Raw genomic sequence first — 20,713 nt, 5'->3', positions numbered from 1 at the left:
AATAAACAAATGGTGCACTGTGAGAGTGGCAGTCAATATTTGTATAAAGCATATTCATTATTGCCAGTGGCACCTGTTCCAGTTGCCCAATGAATAGAACTACTGACTATCAACTCGATGGTTGTTAGTTCGATCCTAAGTTTGGGATGGGTGCTTGTCTAGCCACACTGAAGAGCTATAATGTGGTACAGCAAAACATGCATACTATATATATATATATATATATATATATATATATATATATATATATATATATTGTGGCCTCACAAAGGCTTTCGACTCTGTGAAGAGAACTTCCCTCTGGTGTGTCCTCTCCAAGATTAGATGTTCAAACAAGTATCTAAAAATCTTGAGACTTATTCATGATGACATGACAGCAGTTGTGGTCGGTAATGGTGGCTTGGAAACATCTCCCTTCAAAGTTGACACCGGTGTCAACAAGGCGGCATCATTGCCCCAACCCTGTTCGCCATCTACATCTCTACCATCCTTCTTCTCACTAGCCAGAACCTACCCGAGGAAATCAAACTCATGTACAGGACAGATGGCAGAGTTTTTAACATCAGCAGATTTAGAGCATAAAGCAAGGTCCTCACATCGACCATCATGGAGCTTCAATACGCAGATGACAATGTGCTGGTTGCCCACTCAGAAGCGGACCTCCAGAGCATCTTGGATGCCTTTGGGAAGGCCTACCGGCTCCTGGGATTTGACATTAACATCAAAAAGACCCAGATCCTACAGCAACCAGCTGAATTTGAGTAAAGAAAATTATTCAAATTAAATCAATGTTTTTATATGGAACTCACACCGTTGATGTTATTCTCGCGATACTTATGCACAGTTCCAACACTTGAAAATACAGCCGCTGAGATACAACACGCGGCTCTTTACAAACAGACTTTTCTTTCTCCAACTTTACAACATGGCAAGGAAGAAGAAAAGTAAAAAAGAAAGAAAACAATATACTGAGGATGGAGTATAGCTCCGAAATATGTTCATGTTGTAAATTTCAAACAAGTAAAATATTTATTTATTTTCCTAATATTACGTTGTGATTGACTTTCAAGCACACTTGATGCATATTTTATATATATATATATATATATATATATATATATATATATATATATATATATATTTATTTATCCCACACTCCTTTGTATTTTTTATCCTCTTATTATATCTATCTATCCTCTATCTTATTCACTTAAAAATGTTTTCTATATCGCATCCCTTATAATTTATCGTCTCACATTTATTATCTTACTATTATTCCTAATAATTTATATTTCTTTTGCTTGTCTAGCCGCACTGATGAGCTGTGAAACAGCGAAACAGTACTGTATGTGGATGACTATATATATATATATATATATATATATATATATAAGGGAAATTCAAAAAGTAATTCCGCCTATCTTTATTCCGGATGAATGGATCAGAGGGGATTGCAAATTGCATTGTTACAATGACTGAACGTATGCATTTATGGCCTGAAAGTTTGATCCCTCTGTTGCAGATATTGATGGTATGAGAAAGATGTAAACTCTAAAAAAGCACCCCCTGTCATAGACGTACATCAGAAGCAGAGATACATCATTGAATTCTTCCATGCAGAAAAAATTGAAGCGATCAACATTCATCGGTGCCTGTTAAACGTTTACAAAGCCGATGAATTCGATGTCAGCATAGTTAGGAGATGGGATCGTCGATTTCAGAGTGGCTACAGAGATGTGAATGACAAAGTGCACTTCGGATTTTTTACGATCGAGGCATCAAAAGAGGCCGGCAAAAGTGGATTGAGAATGTTCGTGACTATGTAGAAAAATAAATTCTGGAGCACAAAAGGTTACTCGTTTTAATAGTACCGCTCCCTTCTTCATAGCTTTTCAACGTTAGTTAAGTTAAAAAATAGGACGCCTTACTTTTGGAACGACTCTCATAAGGATGCTTCTTGATCTAATTAAAAGCAAACCTAATTTTCCAAGGTCAGTCAGTTATGTATTAATACTTTCAAGTTTTATTGTAATCGTCCCCACAAGGAATACATAGAATGATTACATCTTTCAAATTAGTATTTAGTTCATTGTATTTCGGATTAACTCACTTGTATAATCCTCAGTTAATTTTAAGGTTAACTTTGAAAGTATAAAGTTGTATAATATCACGGATTTTCGAAATCTATTACTAATGGAGATTTTGCATCTGTCTGTCTGAAGCCGAAACTATACTATTACTTTTATTAATTGTACTTTTAATACTCAATTCAGCTTACTACACTCATTCAGACTAATGTACTATCTTTCAAAGCTAATTCAGGGGGAGGTAGTGTAGTATTTGCTCTGTGGTCATGATAACATCCACCCAGATATTACCTCTTCCATTGGGTGTAGGGAGCCAGTGTAATATATATTCATTCATTATTATACCATCTCTTTCAGCTAGCAAGGAAGAAAACATATTTTTTTTACTACTACTACTACTACTACTACTACTACTACTACTACTACTACTAATAATAATAATAATAATAATAATAATAATAATAATAATAATAATAGCATTTAAGTTGACAAAACAACTTTGTTTCTGACTAGCCAATGTTTGCATGTTCTTGCTATACCATATTATTGGCAATATAATAAAGTACGTTGATACTATTTATTTCAAATATTACTTAGTCCGGCACAGATAATTTATTAGGCTGAGAAGAATTGTTGCTGAATTTTTAATTTTGATTTCAAATGATGTATTTTCAAATAAGTTTTCGTTATAATACATTCATTTATATATCATTTAAAGAGCGTTTTCGCACTATCTAATCGTTTAAATTACAATCGTTGTAAAACAATTATGTTTTCTTTTCAGAACGTTGAATACAAGATGGGAAAAAGCAAATTTGCATAATTTTCTTATTTCAATTCAAGCTAGGCCGAAAAACTGCTGAAACATCTCACGAAATCAATGAAACGTTTTGTCCAGGAACCACTACTGAATGTACAGCACAATGGTGGTTTAAAAAATTTTGTGGTGGCGCTGAGCATCTTGAAAACGATCAATTAAAGAGACTTAATCGAAGCCAATCTACATACAACTGTTTGAGAACTTACTTCTAAATTAGAAGTAACATATACGACGATTTCCAGCCACTTCAGAGAGGTTAAAAAGGCAAAAAAAACTTGATAAATGGGTGCCTAACGAATTAAATGACAACCAAAAAAAAAAAAAAAAAAAAAAACGCTGTTATGAAGTGTCATTTTTCCTTCTTTTACACAACAAGAATGACCCGTTTCTCAACCACATTATGACTTGGGATAAAAAGTGGGTTCTTTACAACTGGCGATGCTCAGCTCAGTGGTTAGACACCGAATAAGCTCCACAACACTTCCCGAAGCCAGAGTTGCACCAAAAGAAAGTCATGCTGCTGCTTAGTGGTCTGCAGCCGTTTTCATCCATTACAGTTTTTTAAATGCAGGCAAAAACCATTATGGCAAAGAAGTACTATCAACAAATGGATGAAATGCATCAGAAACTTCGACAACAACACCCAGCATTAGTCAACAGAAAAGACTCAATTCTCCTCCATGATAATGCCCGACTGCACATTGCTTAACCGACCCAGCAGAAGTTGAACGAATTGGGCTACAAAACTGTCTCATCTGCAATACTCTCCAGACCTTTCACCTACTGACAACCACTTTTTCAAGCATCTCAATAACTTTCTGTCTGAAAAATACTTAAAAAAAACCTAAGCAATATTAAAAACGCCTCCAGCAACTTTATCGCCACCAGAAGCAAGACTTTTACGTTACTGGCATAAATACACTTGTTTTGCGTTGGCAAAAGTGTGTTGATTCTGATGATGCATATTTCGATCAATAAAATTTTGTTTGAGCCGAGATATGTTCATTTGAATTTAAAAGTTAAAAACCGCAATAACTTTCTTGTCAACGTTTTATCATTTACCAGCCTGGGAGCCCGGCTTGCCCGGGTATTTGGAGGTGTGTGTTAAGCAAAAAAAAAAAAAAAAAAAGTGGTAGTAGGCAAGCAGGCTCGAACCCGTTTGCGAAGGAGGTAAAGAATGTGAAAAAAAAAACGTGATGTCTTTGCTGTTGCGCCAATCGCCAAACCGGATGTGACACAGGTTTAAATTAATGCAATACTATCGAAAAGAGGGGATGACTTTCGAAAATATCAGCGAAAAAAGCGACCCCTTCCTATAGAAAAGCGCCCAGTTGAGGGTGAAGAAATTAATGTTCTTGGCCAATTTTTCGATATTTGTCATCCAAAGGGTCGAGCTTCAAAATGATACCAATCTCGTGAAAATCCGTCGCTTCTGTCGAAAGTTTTAGGCAGATATACATAATACATACATACATACATACATACATACATACATACATACATGCATACATACATGCATTTAAACAGACAGGTGAGATTTATCATGAAATGTTTTTAACTATGAGAGTTGTTTCAAAATTAATATCTCCTGTTTTTTATTCTGCCGAATGGATCAGAGGGGATAGAAATTTCATTGTTATGATGACTAAACTTATGCATTCATGACTTGAAAGTTTCATCTTTCCGTTGTAGATATCGACGGTGTGAGATTCTAAGAAAGCACCTCCTGTCACGGACGTGCATCAGAAACAAAGATGCATCATTGAATTCTTATATCCAGAAAATTCGAATCGATCAACATTCACTGATGCATGTTGAAGGTTTACGAATCCAATGCAGTCGATGTTAGCACGGTTAAGAGATGGGTTCGTTGATTTCAGAGTGGCGACAGAGATGTGATTGACTAAGTGCCCTCCGAACTTTTATGACTGAGGCATCGTTCATTGCTGGCAAAAGTGCGTTGAGAACGGAGGTGTCTATGTAGAAAAATAAATTTAATGGCATCACTCCCGTCATCATAGCTTTTCAACTTTTAAGCTTGTGAATTAAAAAAAAATAGGGGGCTTTATTTTTAGAACGACTCTCGAAGTAATCGAAAAAAAAATACAGCAAGGTGTATAACTCTTACTATTAATCGAAGAATATAAAAAGAGTTGTCTTCCTTACACATGAAATTTATTTCTTTTCTCGTATAAGTTTTAAAAATGGGCAAAGAAATAAAAATTAAAAGCTAAAATAATTTCACGGCATCCTGGTTAACGCCAATTAGATACATCTAGTAATAATAGCAAATGAATATGTGTAGTTTGAAGATACAAACAAATAATAAATGGAAAAAAGGAGATCATAAGATCCTCTGGGAGTTGGGAGTACAAACTGATTCAAACAAAGAGTCTTAGCATGATAATAGTCTAAAAGAAGAAGGAAAAAAGCCTACTAAATCGTACATTTCGCCATCACAACAGGTCAAAAGGTAAAAATGAAGAATGCAGAAAAACGATGCAAATGTATGGAACTTGTGAGGGAGTTGAAAAGAATATGAAGTATCAACAAAATTACAGTAATTGTAGGAGCACTAGGAACAATTCAGAAAAAAAAAATGGCATGGCTTTCCTTTCTCCCTACATGTGCCTGACATCCAGCAAAAATTCCATAGACAGAGCTCTTTGTAAAAGCTTCTCACATGTGGAACACATTACTGTAGAATTGTTTATTTTTTAGTTGTCCTCAAATACAATGTAAACAAATTCTTGTCATAAACTGATCCATAAGTAATCAAATACACCAATCAGTGTCCGTATTCCTATAGCGTTATGCAACACGGTTTCCATTCTGCTAGATCTACAGCTGATGTGCTAACTGTAATATCACACAGGATTAGTGAATCTCTTGACAAAGGCTTTGTTTCTAGAGCAATAGCTTTTGACATATCCAAGGTTTTTGATAGGGTATGGTATAAAGGTCTACTTCACAAGAATTCCAGCTATTCCATACCTGGAAAAGTTCTCTCATTTATTAAATCCTTTCCCTCTGATAGGTTTATAAGAGTAGTTGTCGATGGACAGAAATCAAAAGCTCATTGTATTACCACTAGCATCCTTCAGGGTTCCATCCTGGGCCTAACCCTCTTCCTGATCTTCATCAATGATCTCTCAAATCGCATTCTTAGGTCATTCATAGACATTTATGCTGACGACACCACAACCTATGGCAACTCTTCAAAGACCAGCAATGACCAAGATCTTTCTGGTTCTCTCTCTTCTGATCTTGAACACGTGGTGCAATGGGGAAAAAGGTGGTTGGTTAATTTTAATGTATCTAAAACCAAACTTCTCTCTTTTCATCATAATCGTTGTGACCCCCATCCGGCCCCAATTGAAATGAATGGCCCTCGACTTGGGGAAGCACCATGTTTTGACAAATTTTTGGGACTGAACTTCACTCCTGACCTGAAATAGAATACATCTCTCAAATCTGTTGCCAAAATCGTTGGAAAAATGGTTGGGTCATTGTAGGGGTATCTCACTGCCGATGCAATCCTGTATCTGCATAAGAGCCAAGTACGTCCTAAAATAGAGTATTATTGCCACATCTGGGTAGGAGCTACTTGGATTTTCCTATCCTGCCTTGATAGGTATCAAAACCGGCTTCAAAACCTTTTTTAAAACAGGATGTGATACTCTTTTCTCTTTCCCACAGAAGAGACGTTGTGAGCCTATTTCTGCTCCATTTTTATTTTCACTACGTGCTCATTTGAGCTCCAATCTATGCCTCCCAATCCTTGACAAATTTTCACGAAAAACACTCGACTAGCTACAACCACTATCAACACTCGCTATCTGTACCTAAATCTAAATGCAGATTCCATGAACATAGTTTCTTTCCTAGAACTACTGCTTCCCAGCCGACTACAGTATGGTAGCCTTCAAGTCTAATGTCTAGTACAGTTCAACAAGAACTTGTGAAACAGTCCCCTTAAATAATTAAAATGTATCTAACTTACACTATTAACAATTACTACACCTTACATTCATTAACCCTTACCCCTGAGTGGCCTTCAGGCCTTGATAAGTGGCGACTCCCTTGTAAAAAAAAATCTTTCCGTTGGCAGTCATTTTGGTTTTATTAACCTTCATCCTAGAGATGCTCTTCACCTTGATAAGTTATAATTCATTAGCAATAAATAGGGCCGTGACAACAGTATATTCTTTTCATTGTTTTGACTCTTGAGTATATATCTATTAATATCTTATATGTTTTTATATAGACTGATGTGGTTCTTGGTTGATTGACAGTGTCTTACGATGTCGGATATATACTTTAGAGTCAAAAGAATGAAAGAATATTCTGTTGACATAGACCTAGTGATAAAAAAAAAGTTGCAAGTCGATCACTCTTACGCCAAATCATGTATTTTAATGGTGAGGAGAATACTGCAGCATCTGTTTTTCATATTGTGAACTGTTTCCAATATAAACTATTCTCTGCTGTTGGAGGGTTAATTGTTGGCTTAATTGATACAACGAGTCAAAATCGCATTGGCTTTATTGTCATTTGTGCACCAATACTTAAGGGGTTTATCGTGTTTGAATATATGGTTAAGTGTTAGTTTTAGTCATTTAGAACTGCTTTAAAGCTTCACCGCTCACTCATTTTGCGACTAAATTTCAAACAATTATTACATTTCATAGGGCATCTCCTCAGCTATATTTTGAAAGAAAAAATTCAATTTTCGTTCAGTAAGTTATAATAAAAATACTGTGTTAAAAAATTTCAGAATTTGTAAGGAACGGAGAGGCGTTTTTTTTTTTATTGGCTGTTGATTACCATAGCAACCAAATCTGTTATGCTACCTCAAATTGGCTGGGAACGGCGGAGATGATGATGTAACAGGATATTAAAAAAAAAAAGCTGTCACTAATAATTCACTGCTGTCTTGATCTGTCGCTTAGCTGTACTATCGCTAATAATTCACAGGTAACACGTGAAACAAAGCCTGGAAAAATCATGAATTATATAGAAAAATGCGAACAGGAAAACTAATATGGTTAAGATTTAAACATGGAAAAGTAAAAGGACTAGTTGTTAAAACTGGAAAAGAAAAAGACAAGATATTCTAGTAAAAAAATTAATAAATTTATAACTTAATATATTGCAATATTGATTAAGAATTGATTATATAATGTTAAATTGAATTTAAAAAAATTCTTAATGTTGCAATATTTTAAATTATATTATATTTTTACAATAATATTTTGTCTTTTTCTTTTTTACTTTTAACAACTAGTACTTTTACTGTTCTTAAATTTTAACCATATTACTTTTGATGCTTGCATTTTTCTATTGTAATATATATATAATGCTCAATTAAAAAGCAAGATATTCTTTTATTCAATTTAGGTAGACAAAATTACCATAAGTCGCTACAATAAATCTATTGTTTCAGTTTTAAAAGACATCGTCAGGCGACAATATATCTCTGTTCTTATTCAAGGCCAGCCATTTAATGAAAATGAAAACCGCACCTGGGGTTGACTGAAATCCTTGCACCTTGAGTTGACTGGAAGGAACTGCTAATTGCTGGTTTTGTCCAATCGAAGGTCGATACCGAAAAACAACATTCGTTGCTGCTGTTGCTTCACATAAGGTCAATAGCGTGATTTCACCTTCAAGTTATTATTTACACAACTATTCATCTTTTTTCCTTCTTCACCATCTTACATATTTTCATTTTATTAATTTCTTTTCTTACACGTAGCCCCTTCCACCTCTCTCTTTCTCTTTCTTTCTCCTTTCTCTCTCAATCTCTCCCTCTTTGTCTGTCGGTCTCTGTTTCTGTCTGTCTGTCTGTCTCTCTCTCTCTCTCTCTGTCTCTCTCTGTCTTTTCATATCTACAAGTTTTTATTCTCTTATCGTTTTTATCTTCATGTTTAATTTCCTAAATTCGTAGTTTTTACCCCCCCCCCCTTCCAACTCTCCTCCCTCTCCTCATCACATCTTTGTCACCTTTAATCTGATTGGTGGGTGAATCGAGGAATGAAACATAATCGTTATTGAATTAAAATAGACAGAAAAAAAAAAGACGGAGAGAGGGAAAGACGGGGGAAGGAGGGTGGCTTATCAGATTAAGCAATTGATCCAACACGGAAAAATAATTCGTAGAAAGAAAGAAAGAAAAAAAAAGAAAAAGAAAAAAGATATTTTGACTGGCAGAAATATATTTTCCGGCTCAATTACGTATAAGAAGACTATATCAGGGGCAAAAGAAACATCTACCCGCCATTGTTATTGAAGATTCAGCACCAAACCGAATCCTTACCAATGTCAGAACACACACTTTGGTTATAACTTACATCAAATGATAGCCGCCGTTTGTTCCGAAGCTATATCAAGTTGACAGACAGGTATGCGGTTTAGTAAATCTTTACATACACATAACAAAACTAATTTATACTAAGAATTAAAAAACAAACAACATCAACAACAAAACTAATTTTTATTAAAAAAGTAAATACTGAAGGTTTTATTCTAAGGGGAGTGAGATTTCCATTCTTTTTTTAATCAAAATTTAGCATTCATATCGTTTACGACCCTGATCCGATCTCCGGCAATTTCGCGTCCGCATGTTCCGATATATTACGAAGCGAAGACTGCCAGACGTTAAGTAAAGGCGTATCATCGCCCTTACCTTTTTTAGAAAGCCATTTTTAACATGCGAAAAAAAGAGGATTTCGTGTTGACAAAGTGTGTTGAAAGTGATTTTCGGTCTTAAAACAATTTCTTGATTTAATGAATTAAACGCTTTCATTGAAACTTGTATTCCTCTGACAGGTGATTGACAAATCGCGTCGGCATCTTCCGGCTGCTTGTGTAAACTGCCGAAACATGCTGACGCGCAGTTGACGGAGATGTAGATCGTAAACTGGACAAGTACAAAAATGTTATCAAGTTTACACGTGATACCAAAAAATATTGTCTTTTTTATTCAGTCATTCTCGGCAATTTCAACTTTCACCCGCCCCCTCTATTTTGTCTTCACATTTCATAAGTTGTATTGATGTTTCTGGCAAAGGGGAAACAATTGCTCTGGGTCAACTGTTGTTTTGAGTGGATGGTGTACAGAGATTTTCGGTCTTTGCATATTATTCCTTATTATTCAGCAATCACTCTGCCCACCTCATTAACGTTTATCTTTACGTGTTTTAGGCTTTGATAAGCAGTGATTTATTATTAAAACAAAAAGCAAGTTTTTTTTTGTTTTTTTTTTACTTAAGAGGCACCACTTATCAAGGCCCGACGGCCACTTGAGGATAAGGGTCAATGAATGTAAGTTGATAGCGTAGTAATCGTTAATGGTGTAAATTGGGTAGAATTTGAGTATTTATGGGGACGGCTCAATAAGAACAGGTTTACATTCGATTTGAAGTCTATCATGTTGTATTCAACCGGGAAGCAGGCCAGCAGAACAGTGTTCCATAGGCGGGCAGTTCTGGGAAAGAAGCTTTGTTCATGGAATATACGTTTAGATTTAGGCAGTGATACAGAGTGCAGGAAATCATATATAGTGGTTGTAGCTAATCGAGTGTTATTTTTTTGCTTCCATAGCATTTCTAAAATCATATAAAATCGATTAAATATAAAAACAAGCGGGCTTTCCGTGAACAGAGTTTCTTTTTAAGAGCTGCCAATATGTGGAACATGTTATCACAGGATCGCTTTCCTGCACTCTGCAACATCATTGCCTTCGAATCCAATGTGAACAGATATTTGTTGTGAATCGCCCTTATAAGTAATCAAATTTTGTTAATTCCACGCACCATTTTCAACTCTCTCATAGCATTCTTTATCATGCAATTAACAATCACGCTCGTTTGACTTAGTCTAGTGGTCTCCATCAATTCGCTGTTTTGATGTTTCATTGTAATACAGCTTCCTGTTCCAGTAGCTGTTCTCCAAAAACTGCTGGCTTGTGGAACTCTCCACCTGCTGACTGTTTTCCTCCTAGCTATATCCTTGGTTCTTTCCAAACTAAAGGCAGTCAGCATTGCTGGCTTTTTGCAATAATCATCTTTTGTTCTAATTAGCTCCTTACATCAAGTGGCTACACAACTTGTCTGGAACGATTTTCATTATATATATATATATATATATATATATATATATATATATATATATATATATATATATATATATTTCCATAGTTAAACAATGTTGCAACTCACGCAGGCCATGAAAGCAAACACACTTGGGAGTCCAAGACTGCAGTTGCTCACGTGGCAGGGTACTCGCTTTGCAGCCTCGCATGTAAGAGATTCGGGTTTCAAATCCAGAGTTCAGGTGTGTAGAACTGATGAGGCAAATGAGGGCTAAACTTGAGTCTTAGGTATTCGGTTTGTTGGCTTTCATGGCTCTTATGAGCTGCGACGTTGCTTGACTGTGAAAATAAGTATATCATCTCTCACATTCTGAAAATTCTAGTATATGCATATATATATATATTTCATTCTTGACTTAGTTCAAACATGTGTAAATCAGAAACCATAATTATTCCAAAGCTGTCATTTGCCACCTAAACTATAGAGATATAAATCGTTGCAAAATTTCATTGAGATGAAACAACTTATTGAACACTCCTTGTAGTAATTCAAACCCTCTGTCCTTTCTGTAACCATGTCTATGTGTTTTCACCTGCAAGTTCTTTTGCCCGTCTTATAAATCATCTATGTAGCTGTTTCTCATCACATTTTTCTTTTTTTCTTTTCTTTTTTTTACAAGTGTTTAAACTGAGCTTACATAGGAGCCACTGGAGATACAATCTGTTTGAGGTTGGACCGTCTTAAGCAGTGACGTGCAGAGAACATTTTCAGGGTAGGCGCTCAAGTAAAACAGAAAAAATGTCTCGGTGGAGTACAGTCCTATAATGTATTCCTCTAAAAAGGGCACTTCTAAAACAGGAGTAAAAAGGGTAGGTGCTTGAGCACCCCTAGCATTCTCCCCCTCCCCTGCACGTCCCTGGCCTTAAGCATTTCATGAGAACGGGTTTAAAGCATCTTTCTCCAAAAAAGCAGTGGTTTCCATTGAACTTAATTGTGGGGTGGGAGGTGGGGAGGAGTTGCTTACCCCGCCTCCTGCTCCTTCCAGAAAAAAAAATAAATAAATTAAAAAAAAAAACTGGCAGCAAAATCTGTGTGAAGATCTGCAAAGTAATGTTTCAAGTATATCCAATCTTCACAATTTTTTATTTGTAACAAGTCAGAACGTTCAGAACATGTTCTGCAGAACAAAGGCTTTCCTTACTTTCTTCTACTAGTTGCTGCTAGAGATTTGGCAGCATTTCTTTTCCCTCAACTAAGCTGCATTTTGCTGCAAATATATTATTTCAGGGGATACAATTGGTCCCCACCCCATAGTTGCGAATTTAAACCTCCCTAATCGACATTTGTCATTTTGTTCGTGTTTTATTGATCTTTGCCTTTTTTTTTTATATATGTAGTTCGTTCTGATAGCTTTGTTTTCTAGGATGCAATATTAAGTGGCTCTTAACGTTGACCTCTTGCGTAACCACGTCTGTATGAATTCATCTGCGATCTTTTGTTTTTCTCGCAAAATATCAATAAATCTTTCTTTTTTTTTCCCACCCTCTCCTAACTTTTCAATTCTCTTTTTCTTCCGGTTGTCTATTTGTGCTTTCTATCATTTCTTTTCTGCATCTCCCTCCCTTTTTCCCGACTGCTATAATCAAGCTTTATCTATTTCGTTTCGTCTAACCCTGCACGTTATGTTGCATGCAGTGAGGACAGATTGATACGAGTGAAAACGGAAACGATGTGAGGTTTTACCTATAAACAGGATATTAACATAAGATAGATGAACAAAAAACAAGTGAATTTTAAATTGATTTTAGTGATCGCAGTTGGGTTGTAGTAACAAAACTCTATTTTCTGTGTGTACAAAGAATTGGATGCTAGGCTGAAATTGACCAATCGGAGAGCTGAGTGTAGTGATTTGCTGGTGAAATATTTACAGCGTTTCACTGACAAAAAAGATAAGTTCTTTTTCGAACTGGAAACTGTTACATAATGGATGACCCTATGTTGGATAGCGATTACATGAACTAGTGTTAATCTTAACAATGGTCGACCTAAGTACAAATCGAAGTGACGTGAATTTTGGGAAATAAACCTATTCCCACGAAAGATAACAGGAACGAAGACCTGAAGGTTAGGTTATGAGGTCAAACAGGTCAAAGTAGAATAAAAACAAAGGGACGTTAGTCGACATGATATATGACATCATGAGCATCAAGGTTGACACAACAAATTAACGAAACAAGTTTCAGTTGCCATGTAGGAAAAGGGTGGTAGAAATCTACACAGAAGAAGATCCAGTCATCCAAAACCTTTGCATTGATTTGCTGTGTCGTTGGTGCATCTGATGTCGTTGATGCTTACTTTCTTGGAAGTTTATTGCAAGGTTCACAGATCCTGATTGAAATAGTGTCCTTCCTCCAGTATTTGCATCATAAAAAAGAACTTCATAAATGAGAACGTAAACCTACGTTTTAAGGAGTGTTTTTTGGGACCCGAATACCAAATTGTACTGTTATATTAAAAGCGAGCGTAAAATAATGTAGGCATAAATTTTGTTTTGCGTGTTTTCCGTGCATGCGAGTGTATACGCTTATTTGTCAGTTTCTCTGTACCTTAGGGACACATACACTCCCTTGAAATATCTGCTGTGTTCAATAACAAATAGAAATTCAGTTTATCAACAAAATGATTTATTTTGACAACCCAGTTCATCGATTGTGGAGAGAGAGAGAGAGAGAGAGAGAGAGGGAGAGAGAGAGAGGGAGAGAGAGAGAGAGAGAGAGAGAGACAGACAGACAGACAGAGACAGACAGAGAGAGAGACAGACAGACAGAGAGAGAGAGAGACAGAGAGAGAGAAACGTGGTTGATGCATGACATGGTGGGGACGGCGGCGAAGGAACGCAATCACATGCAGCTGGTCTACATTGACTCGTCCCTATGTGTCATCTCCGTATCCCTCGTTTGTTTGTATTGACCAAATTACTTTGTTTCTTTGTCTAAGATTGACATCACATCTCGGTCAATTTATTTACATCATTGATTCGTTTGCTATTCTCTTGGGAAATATGGTGCTTTCTGGGATCGTCCGATTAAAAAACCCGACCATAATGCAACAGTAAGAAGAAGTACCATTGCCACTTTCATCAACAAAAAAAGTAGCATTCTCTGCCTGTTTTATTCATTTATTTATTTGCTATGTGGAACAGTTTGCCAAACAAAGCCGTGACAATGCCTACCATATTCAGGTTTAAAGAGTCACAGATCTAATAGGTCCCACACTATCAGCCAAGTCCCAACCTCTGTCCCACTGCCACAATCTTGCATACCTGCGCCTCTTTTACAAGTACTTTATTGGAATGTGTTCTGATGAACTCATAGCACTTGTACCCCCTCTATGTACATACTCCCGACTAACCTGACAAGCAGCAAAGTCCCACCTCTTCACTGTTGAGGCCTCTAGATGCCGGAAAAAACCTTATACTCTGATAGACCGCTAGACTTTGGAATTCCATCCCTGTTTCCTGCTTCCATGTCTGTACTAACCTGCAAAAATTTTAATATAATGTAAACAAGCATCTTGCTGCTCAACTCCCCACATTCCTCTATTAGACATGATTTTAAATAATAGCCCTTTATGTTTCGATTAGCAATGTTTTGTTTTGGAGTAAACATGGGTTAAAAAATGGCTTTGAATAATATCCTGCCAATATATAGATGCAAATATTTTTTGTGTTTTAACATAGCTTATTGTATTTTGCTATTTTTTGCCAATAAACTGGATTTGATTTGGAAAGGGATTAGGGGAGCTAACTCTAATCTCTATTAGTATATTCTAGTAATCTAATTTATAACACTCACTGTTTGTCTGTCACCATTTTTCTTTTTAGAAGTGTGTATCCTCTGAGATGCAAGGTCAAATTGACGTGGGTCAAATGATTGCTTCTTTTGTAGACTGTTCTTTTATGAGTTTTAGCTGGTAAAAATAGCTGCTAAGGGTTGAAAATTGAAAAAAATAAGAACTTGGCAGGCATAATTCGATTTATGGTGTTTTTGTACGCATGTGCAAATATACGTCTATACGTTAAGGTCGGTTTATTTTCAACTATTTTTTAGCCATCTGACAATAGCCCAAATGGTAATAACCAAGGCTGGAGCACTAAATATTTTGGTTTCGATTTTAGCTGATGGCACACAAATCATATTTTTATTTTTAATTTTACCTTTGGAAATCACTACTATATATTGGGTACAATATAATAATCAATAGAGAATTGGCTCTACAATAATAAATACGAAATCTGCATACATTATATTATATTTAAGTGTATTTTACTACCGGACAATGCTGAGCGCATTGCTAGTACTGACTAAACTGATAACTTTTAACAGAAAAGAAAAAAATCACTATTTCACATTAAATTTACATAAGAAATATTCAACTAAAAATTTGCAAACATTTTTTTTCCAGACACTTGTTTTTGTTTTTATCACTTCAAAAAATATTTGGTTAAAGAATTAATATAAAGTTCCATAAAAATTCCTAGTCAGAATGTTTATATTTTTTCTATTTGGTAATTATTAACTAAAATTTTTTTTTTTTTTCTCTTTCAGTGACATACAGTTATCTACTTCTCGGTTGGTCTGTAACAAAACTGAACAAAAATGGATCAATTTCCAGAATTCATTGCATATAAACAGTTCCTGAAGAGGAACAACTTCTCGATGCTCATCCAATCACCGCCTTACAATTTCAGTGGAGCTCAAGATGTCCTCGATGAATTTACTGGAACTTTCTACTCTTTCAGTAACTTTCAAGATGTTGTCTTGGTCACGCTTTATGTGCCAATCTTCATTACAGCGCTAATCGGAAATGTTCTAATAATGGTTTCCGTTATAAACGATGTCACGTGGAAAAAAGCCAAAAACGTATTCCTCTTTAACTTATCAGTTGCTGACTTGTCCGTCGCCATCATCTGCATGCCTATGGCTGTAGGGACGCTTGTCTACCGACTCTGGATATATGGAGAATTCCTTTGTAAATTCACAGCGTTCATGCAAGGTAAGAGGTTCTTGTTATATTTGGATTTTCAGTCTTTGTTACAAACGGTAAATACGAATCAGACTTTGTCGTCAGCATCATCATCGTTGATTTAACGTCTGCTTTGTAAGTGTTAAGATCCAAACAAAACTACCTACAAGCATAAATAAATACTAAACGTAACACAAGTACAGTAGACAAATATTTATTGACAAACACGAACAAATGACAACACAGCAATACCGAACAACAGAATAAAACATTACTCACTTCAATAGTTGGCTTACCGGCTGAGTAGGGGAAGGGGATCAATCAGTCTAGAGTTCTACTCTGATTCGTCCGACATTGTTTCACGAGGGGAGAATTAACGTGCAGGCTCTACACATGTCCAAACTCTGTCTCCACTTTTCAAGGGACATAACTCCTTACTCTACAGCATAACTCGGTATTGTTCCTTTTATTCCCCTATATCTGTTTTATGTGCTGGTATATGTTGGACGGGTTCTTGAAAATTGACTTCCAAACTAACCTATCTTTGGTCAGGTCATTATTTAAACTACATAACCTAAAATGTGATGGATTTTCTTTAGAAGTCCTTTCCTTTGTTGAGGCAAGATTTTTTATAGGTTGCTTTGTCTTTCCTAACGCCAACTCTGTGAATTGATGGGGGCCAGTGCTTTTATTGAAAGCATCTCTAGATGGTTGCCTACCAAGTCTAAAGAGCACTTCACAGCGCCTTATAATAAAGGAAAATACCACCAATAAGTAGTAACTTTATCGAGTGTGTATTTGTTTTTTATTTATATTTATTAAAACAAATTGTACTGAGTTTACAAACTCACTTTTTCCTGATTCAAACACTTTAACCTGAACTCAATTGGTGACCCAACGGGTCACATTTGTTTCTAGTTTTTACTAGAATATAGTTGTTGAAATAATGCAATAGTCACCAACACTCGGATCCCTGCTCGAACCGAAGGAAAATAGAGATAAAAAAAAAAAAAGAACAAATAACAAAGTCTATGCATAAAAGTAAATGCAGTGGAACCGCTAGATACGAAATTAATTGGTTCCGGCTTGGCTTTCGTGTCTTGAAATTTTCGTATCTTGAAAGGCGTTTTATATGTAAATCGTCCAATCCGTTCCACACCCTATGAAAACGCTTATTAAATGTTATAATTACACGAAAAACAACTCTAGAACGTTCTCGGAGAAACTATGAACTCTCAATCTTTACCAACCAAATTTTACTTGACTCAACAAGTTATCAATAAGGATCAATTAATTTGCTTGGGTAGACTTGTCATTAGTCCTTTTGATATTCCTTTCTCTCTACATTATCATATGAACGGTCTGCCCAACCCCAAACAAAATTGGCCCCTCGTAGTGTGCCATTTACGTTTTGTAACCATGTACCTAGATGAACTAATGGTTGAATTAATTAATGAGGTGGAGTGGAGGGTAAGTCGCTCCATTGTCGATGGAGTAATCTTTTAGTGCCCTCCCTCCCTTTGAGCTGAAGATTTTTTAGGGGAGCTGGTTTTAAAGAAACATTTTTAATGAAAATTGTTTTTTTAAAGTTTATGGGAGTGAGCGAGAGAAATGTTAAATGATACGCACAAACAAAAAACATGAATGCATAAAAGGAATATTTTCTATATGTTTAAAACGGAAGTTTACATAGGTATGAAAATGTAACGGCCATAGAAATAAAACAGGATCTATTTTATAATACAAAATACGAAAAGACGTTTTCGTATCCAAACCAAAATCTCCTAACTTTCTTTCTTCTCTCCCTCCCTCCCTCCCTCAAGGAAGACGTGAATAGACGCACGTGTATGATGATGTTCCACAAAAAACATATTTCTTTTGTAGACAAACATTTACAATAAAATAAGAAATTAAAATGTCAACTTCGTTACGTTAATTTTTCTTACTTCTTTGAAGTAATAGTAAAAAAATGTAAAAAAAACAAAAAAAAACAACAGAATTTTTGTTCATGTTTTTAGAGTCCTTGTAGAACAAGAAGGATTCTGAGATATCGAAATCTGAGTTGATAATTTAAGGGTCAAGAATTATTCACAGGTCTGAAAAATCACAACCAAAACTTCCTCACTGAATTACACAAATTATATTTGATTAAAGGTTGTTAATAATAGTCAGTGCTCATTTGTTTTCATTGTAGAAAAAAGGTTCAGTGAAAAACGTTAGGAGAATTTAAAATGAATAAGTTTATACATTTGATTTTGATAAGCAGACGATAATGGGAAAAGTTAATAAGTTGTGTGTACGAATGTGCGTTAGTGCCAGCGTGCATATGCTTGTGACTGTGTGTATGCGTGAGTTGAGATAGCTACCCAACAGAAGGGTGAAAGAGTTTAAGCAAAATAGATGTTAGTCCTGTCGTGGATTTTGGCTTGAACTGTTTATTAAATGAAAAAAATCTGATTTTTTTCATGCATTCAGGGTGAATCAAACGGAAAATCCTATACATTCAGAGAAACACATCTGATTGGCTTAGAATGTTTTATTTAACTCCTTCAAGCGCGTGAATGCGTCAAGCCAGTTGCGCAGAAACGAGTTTAACCATTTTCATGTCGGACGCCAAAGAATAAACTTCACTAGCTACAATCGGAATAAGAACGGAAATCGAAAGTCACAAAATTGAATTTCCATTAAAAACCAAAGTTATCTACTAGTTAATTGTCATGTCAATTTCAACAAAAAGCAATAATTTAATTATCATGTCGGAATTAGTAACATACTACTGCATTATTGCATAAAACATTCCCTTTCATGATTTTATGATCCATTCAACAGACATTATTATTTTGGAAAATGTAACAAGAAATTGTAATTACTTCCCTTGCCATCATAAGTACTATTCTGCCTATTATTTAAGTAAAACTTGCAATTTACTCCGAAATTCATTTTCATTAATAATTAATTTTCTACTTTATCATTTTTCGTAATTTTTTAATATTTGACTAATTTTGACATCACAATTAAATAAATACCAATTGTATGTTTTTCATTGAAATTTAGTATCTCGATTTTCGTTTTTATTCCAAACAAGAACCTACAAAATATATTGCTGCAGGCATAGGAAGAGACAGTATCGAAAATTTAATTCCGACCATAATAGGGCTGATGATCCACTTGTTTAAAGGTTGCAAAATGATCGTTATTTCGCGACCCCAACTCGGGAGTCAGTTAATCACTAGTTGAAAAATTATGACGCATTGAGTCTCTGGTGAGATGTTGGACTAGTCCTGAAAGGAACCAATGTCGGAATTTATCTTGCTTCCTGATATTCGACGCTAAAGTAACTAACCTGAAAAAAAACAACAAAAAAAAACAGCATGAAACAAAAGAGGGGAGGGGGTAAAGAATAAAATATAAAGGTCTTGATTTGAAACGAAGAAGAAATTTTATTTACAATAATAAGTTGCAAATTTTTCCCTTTGCGGGCATTAAACTTATGAAACGCCAAAGTAACATATTATGAAAGCAAAAATAGCACTGGTTCTTATAAAGATGTGTGTATCCATTAACGAATTCAATAATAATATTCAAAATAGTATCTCCTAATCACACTCGCATATGAAATTAATTTTAGGAGCGTACTCACAAATTGAAAGCCAGTCAGGCACATACCTTTTTCTTTTTTCTTTTTTTGTTTAAAGTCCTTTTAGATTTTTCTCTCCCTCCATGTTTGCGTGCAAACCGTAGACACACACAGATGGATTTCAGGAGCAAGATCGCGTCGCTTGTCCGGATAGGAGATTCCAAAATTCCTTGTCACGTAAAAAGGTATTTTCTTTAAAATAATTTCACTCCTTCTAAAATATGTGCAAAACCGTACTCACGTAAATAGTTTCCAGAAGTACGTCTCGTCATGCTTCCGGGTATTAATTTCTTGCCGGGTTTTCTTCTTTGAAGGAGGCTTGTCAAAATTCCATTTTCAGCGCCGGGCAATGAAACAACGTTCAATCTCCATGTCAGCGGAATTTCAAAAGAGAAAGAATCTCGCGCTGGGCTCGTGACGTCATTACAGAGCTAGCATTTTCCTTTTCTCAAATTAAAGGGAGTTTCGTACAAATCCAAAATATACGAAACTAAAAATCATAAAGGATACGAAATACAGAAAATCATGTATAAGAACCAGATAAAAAATAATAAATGTAAACAGGGGGGATACACCATTATTGGTACAAAAAAAAATCCAACATCAATGACCCCCGCATTCCGCAGAGGTTCCCGTCTGCAGCATACCTCACACCACGTCTAGGCTTGGAAAGTGCAAGACCCTCAGAATTCTCTCGAATGAAGTGGCGTGCACCAGATGACCGAAGCAAATGACCACCCACCTGGCCCAAGGCATGTTCACTATATAACCAAGGGCTAGGCCACCCACCACTACTTCCAGTAACAGCGTAAAATGACAGAGTCAAAAACGCTTCAGAGTAGAACCGATCCTCTCGGACCTCCACCCCCTTTCAGGCATTGGACCATCCCTTATTTTATCCACAACAGGCTCAACAAAAAAAGAAAAAGAAGCGTCCCAAAATAAGGGTTTATGATTATTAATGTGCATTTATCATAGCAATATGATTGTGAAGACGCACGTTTCTTCTTCTTCTTCTTCTTCTTCTTCTTCTTCTTCTTCTTCTTCT

The 20,713-nt window shown here is 35.7% G+C and overlaps 1 protein-coding gene across 1 annotated transcript in view; it reads left to right on the top strand.

Annotated features, from left to right (window-relative positions):
* Positions 1–20,713, top strand: part of LOC145303526 (QRFP-like peptide receptor) — a 103,415-nt gene that overhangs the window by 14,798 nt on the left and 67,904 nt on the right. Inside the window, exon 2 of the mRNA XM_080144979.1 lies at positions 15,611–16,058. Within this exon, the coding sequence (XP_080001105.1) occupies positions 15,662–16,058 (397 nt within the window). The 5' untranslated portion in view covers positions 15,611–15,661. The remainder of the gene's footprint in view (positions 1–15,610; positions 16,059–20,713) is intronic.

This window comes from Euprymna scolopes, chromosome 19 (assembly GCF_053919585.1).
Source record: "Euprymna scolopes isolate OS-2025 chromosome 19, ASM5391958v1, whole genome shotgun sequence".
Classification (NCBI taxonomy): Eukaryota; Metazoa; Mollusca; class Cephalopoda; order Sepiida; family Sepiolidae; genus Euprymna; species Euprymna scolopes.
Note: the sequence above shows the minus strand (reverse complement) of the source record. Positions and strands in the feature narration are given on the sequence as shown.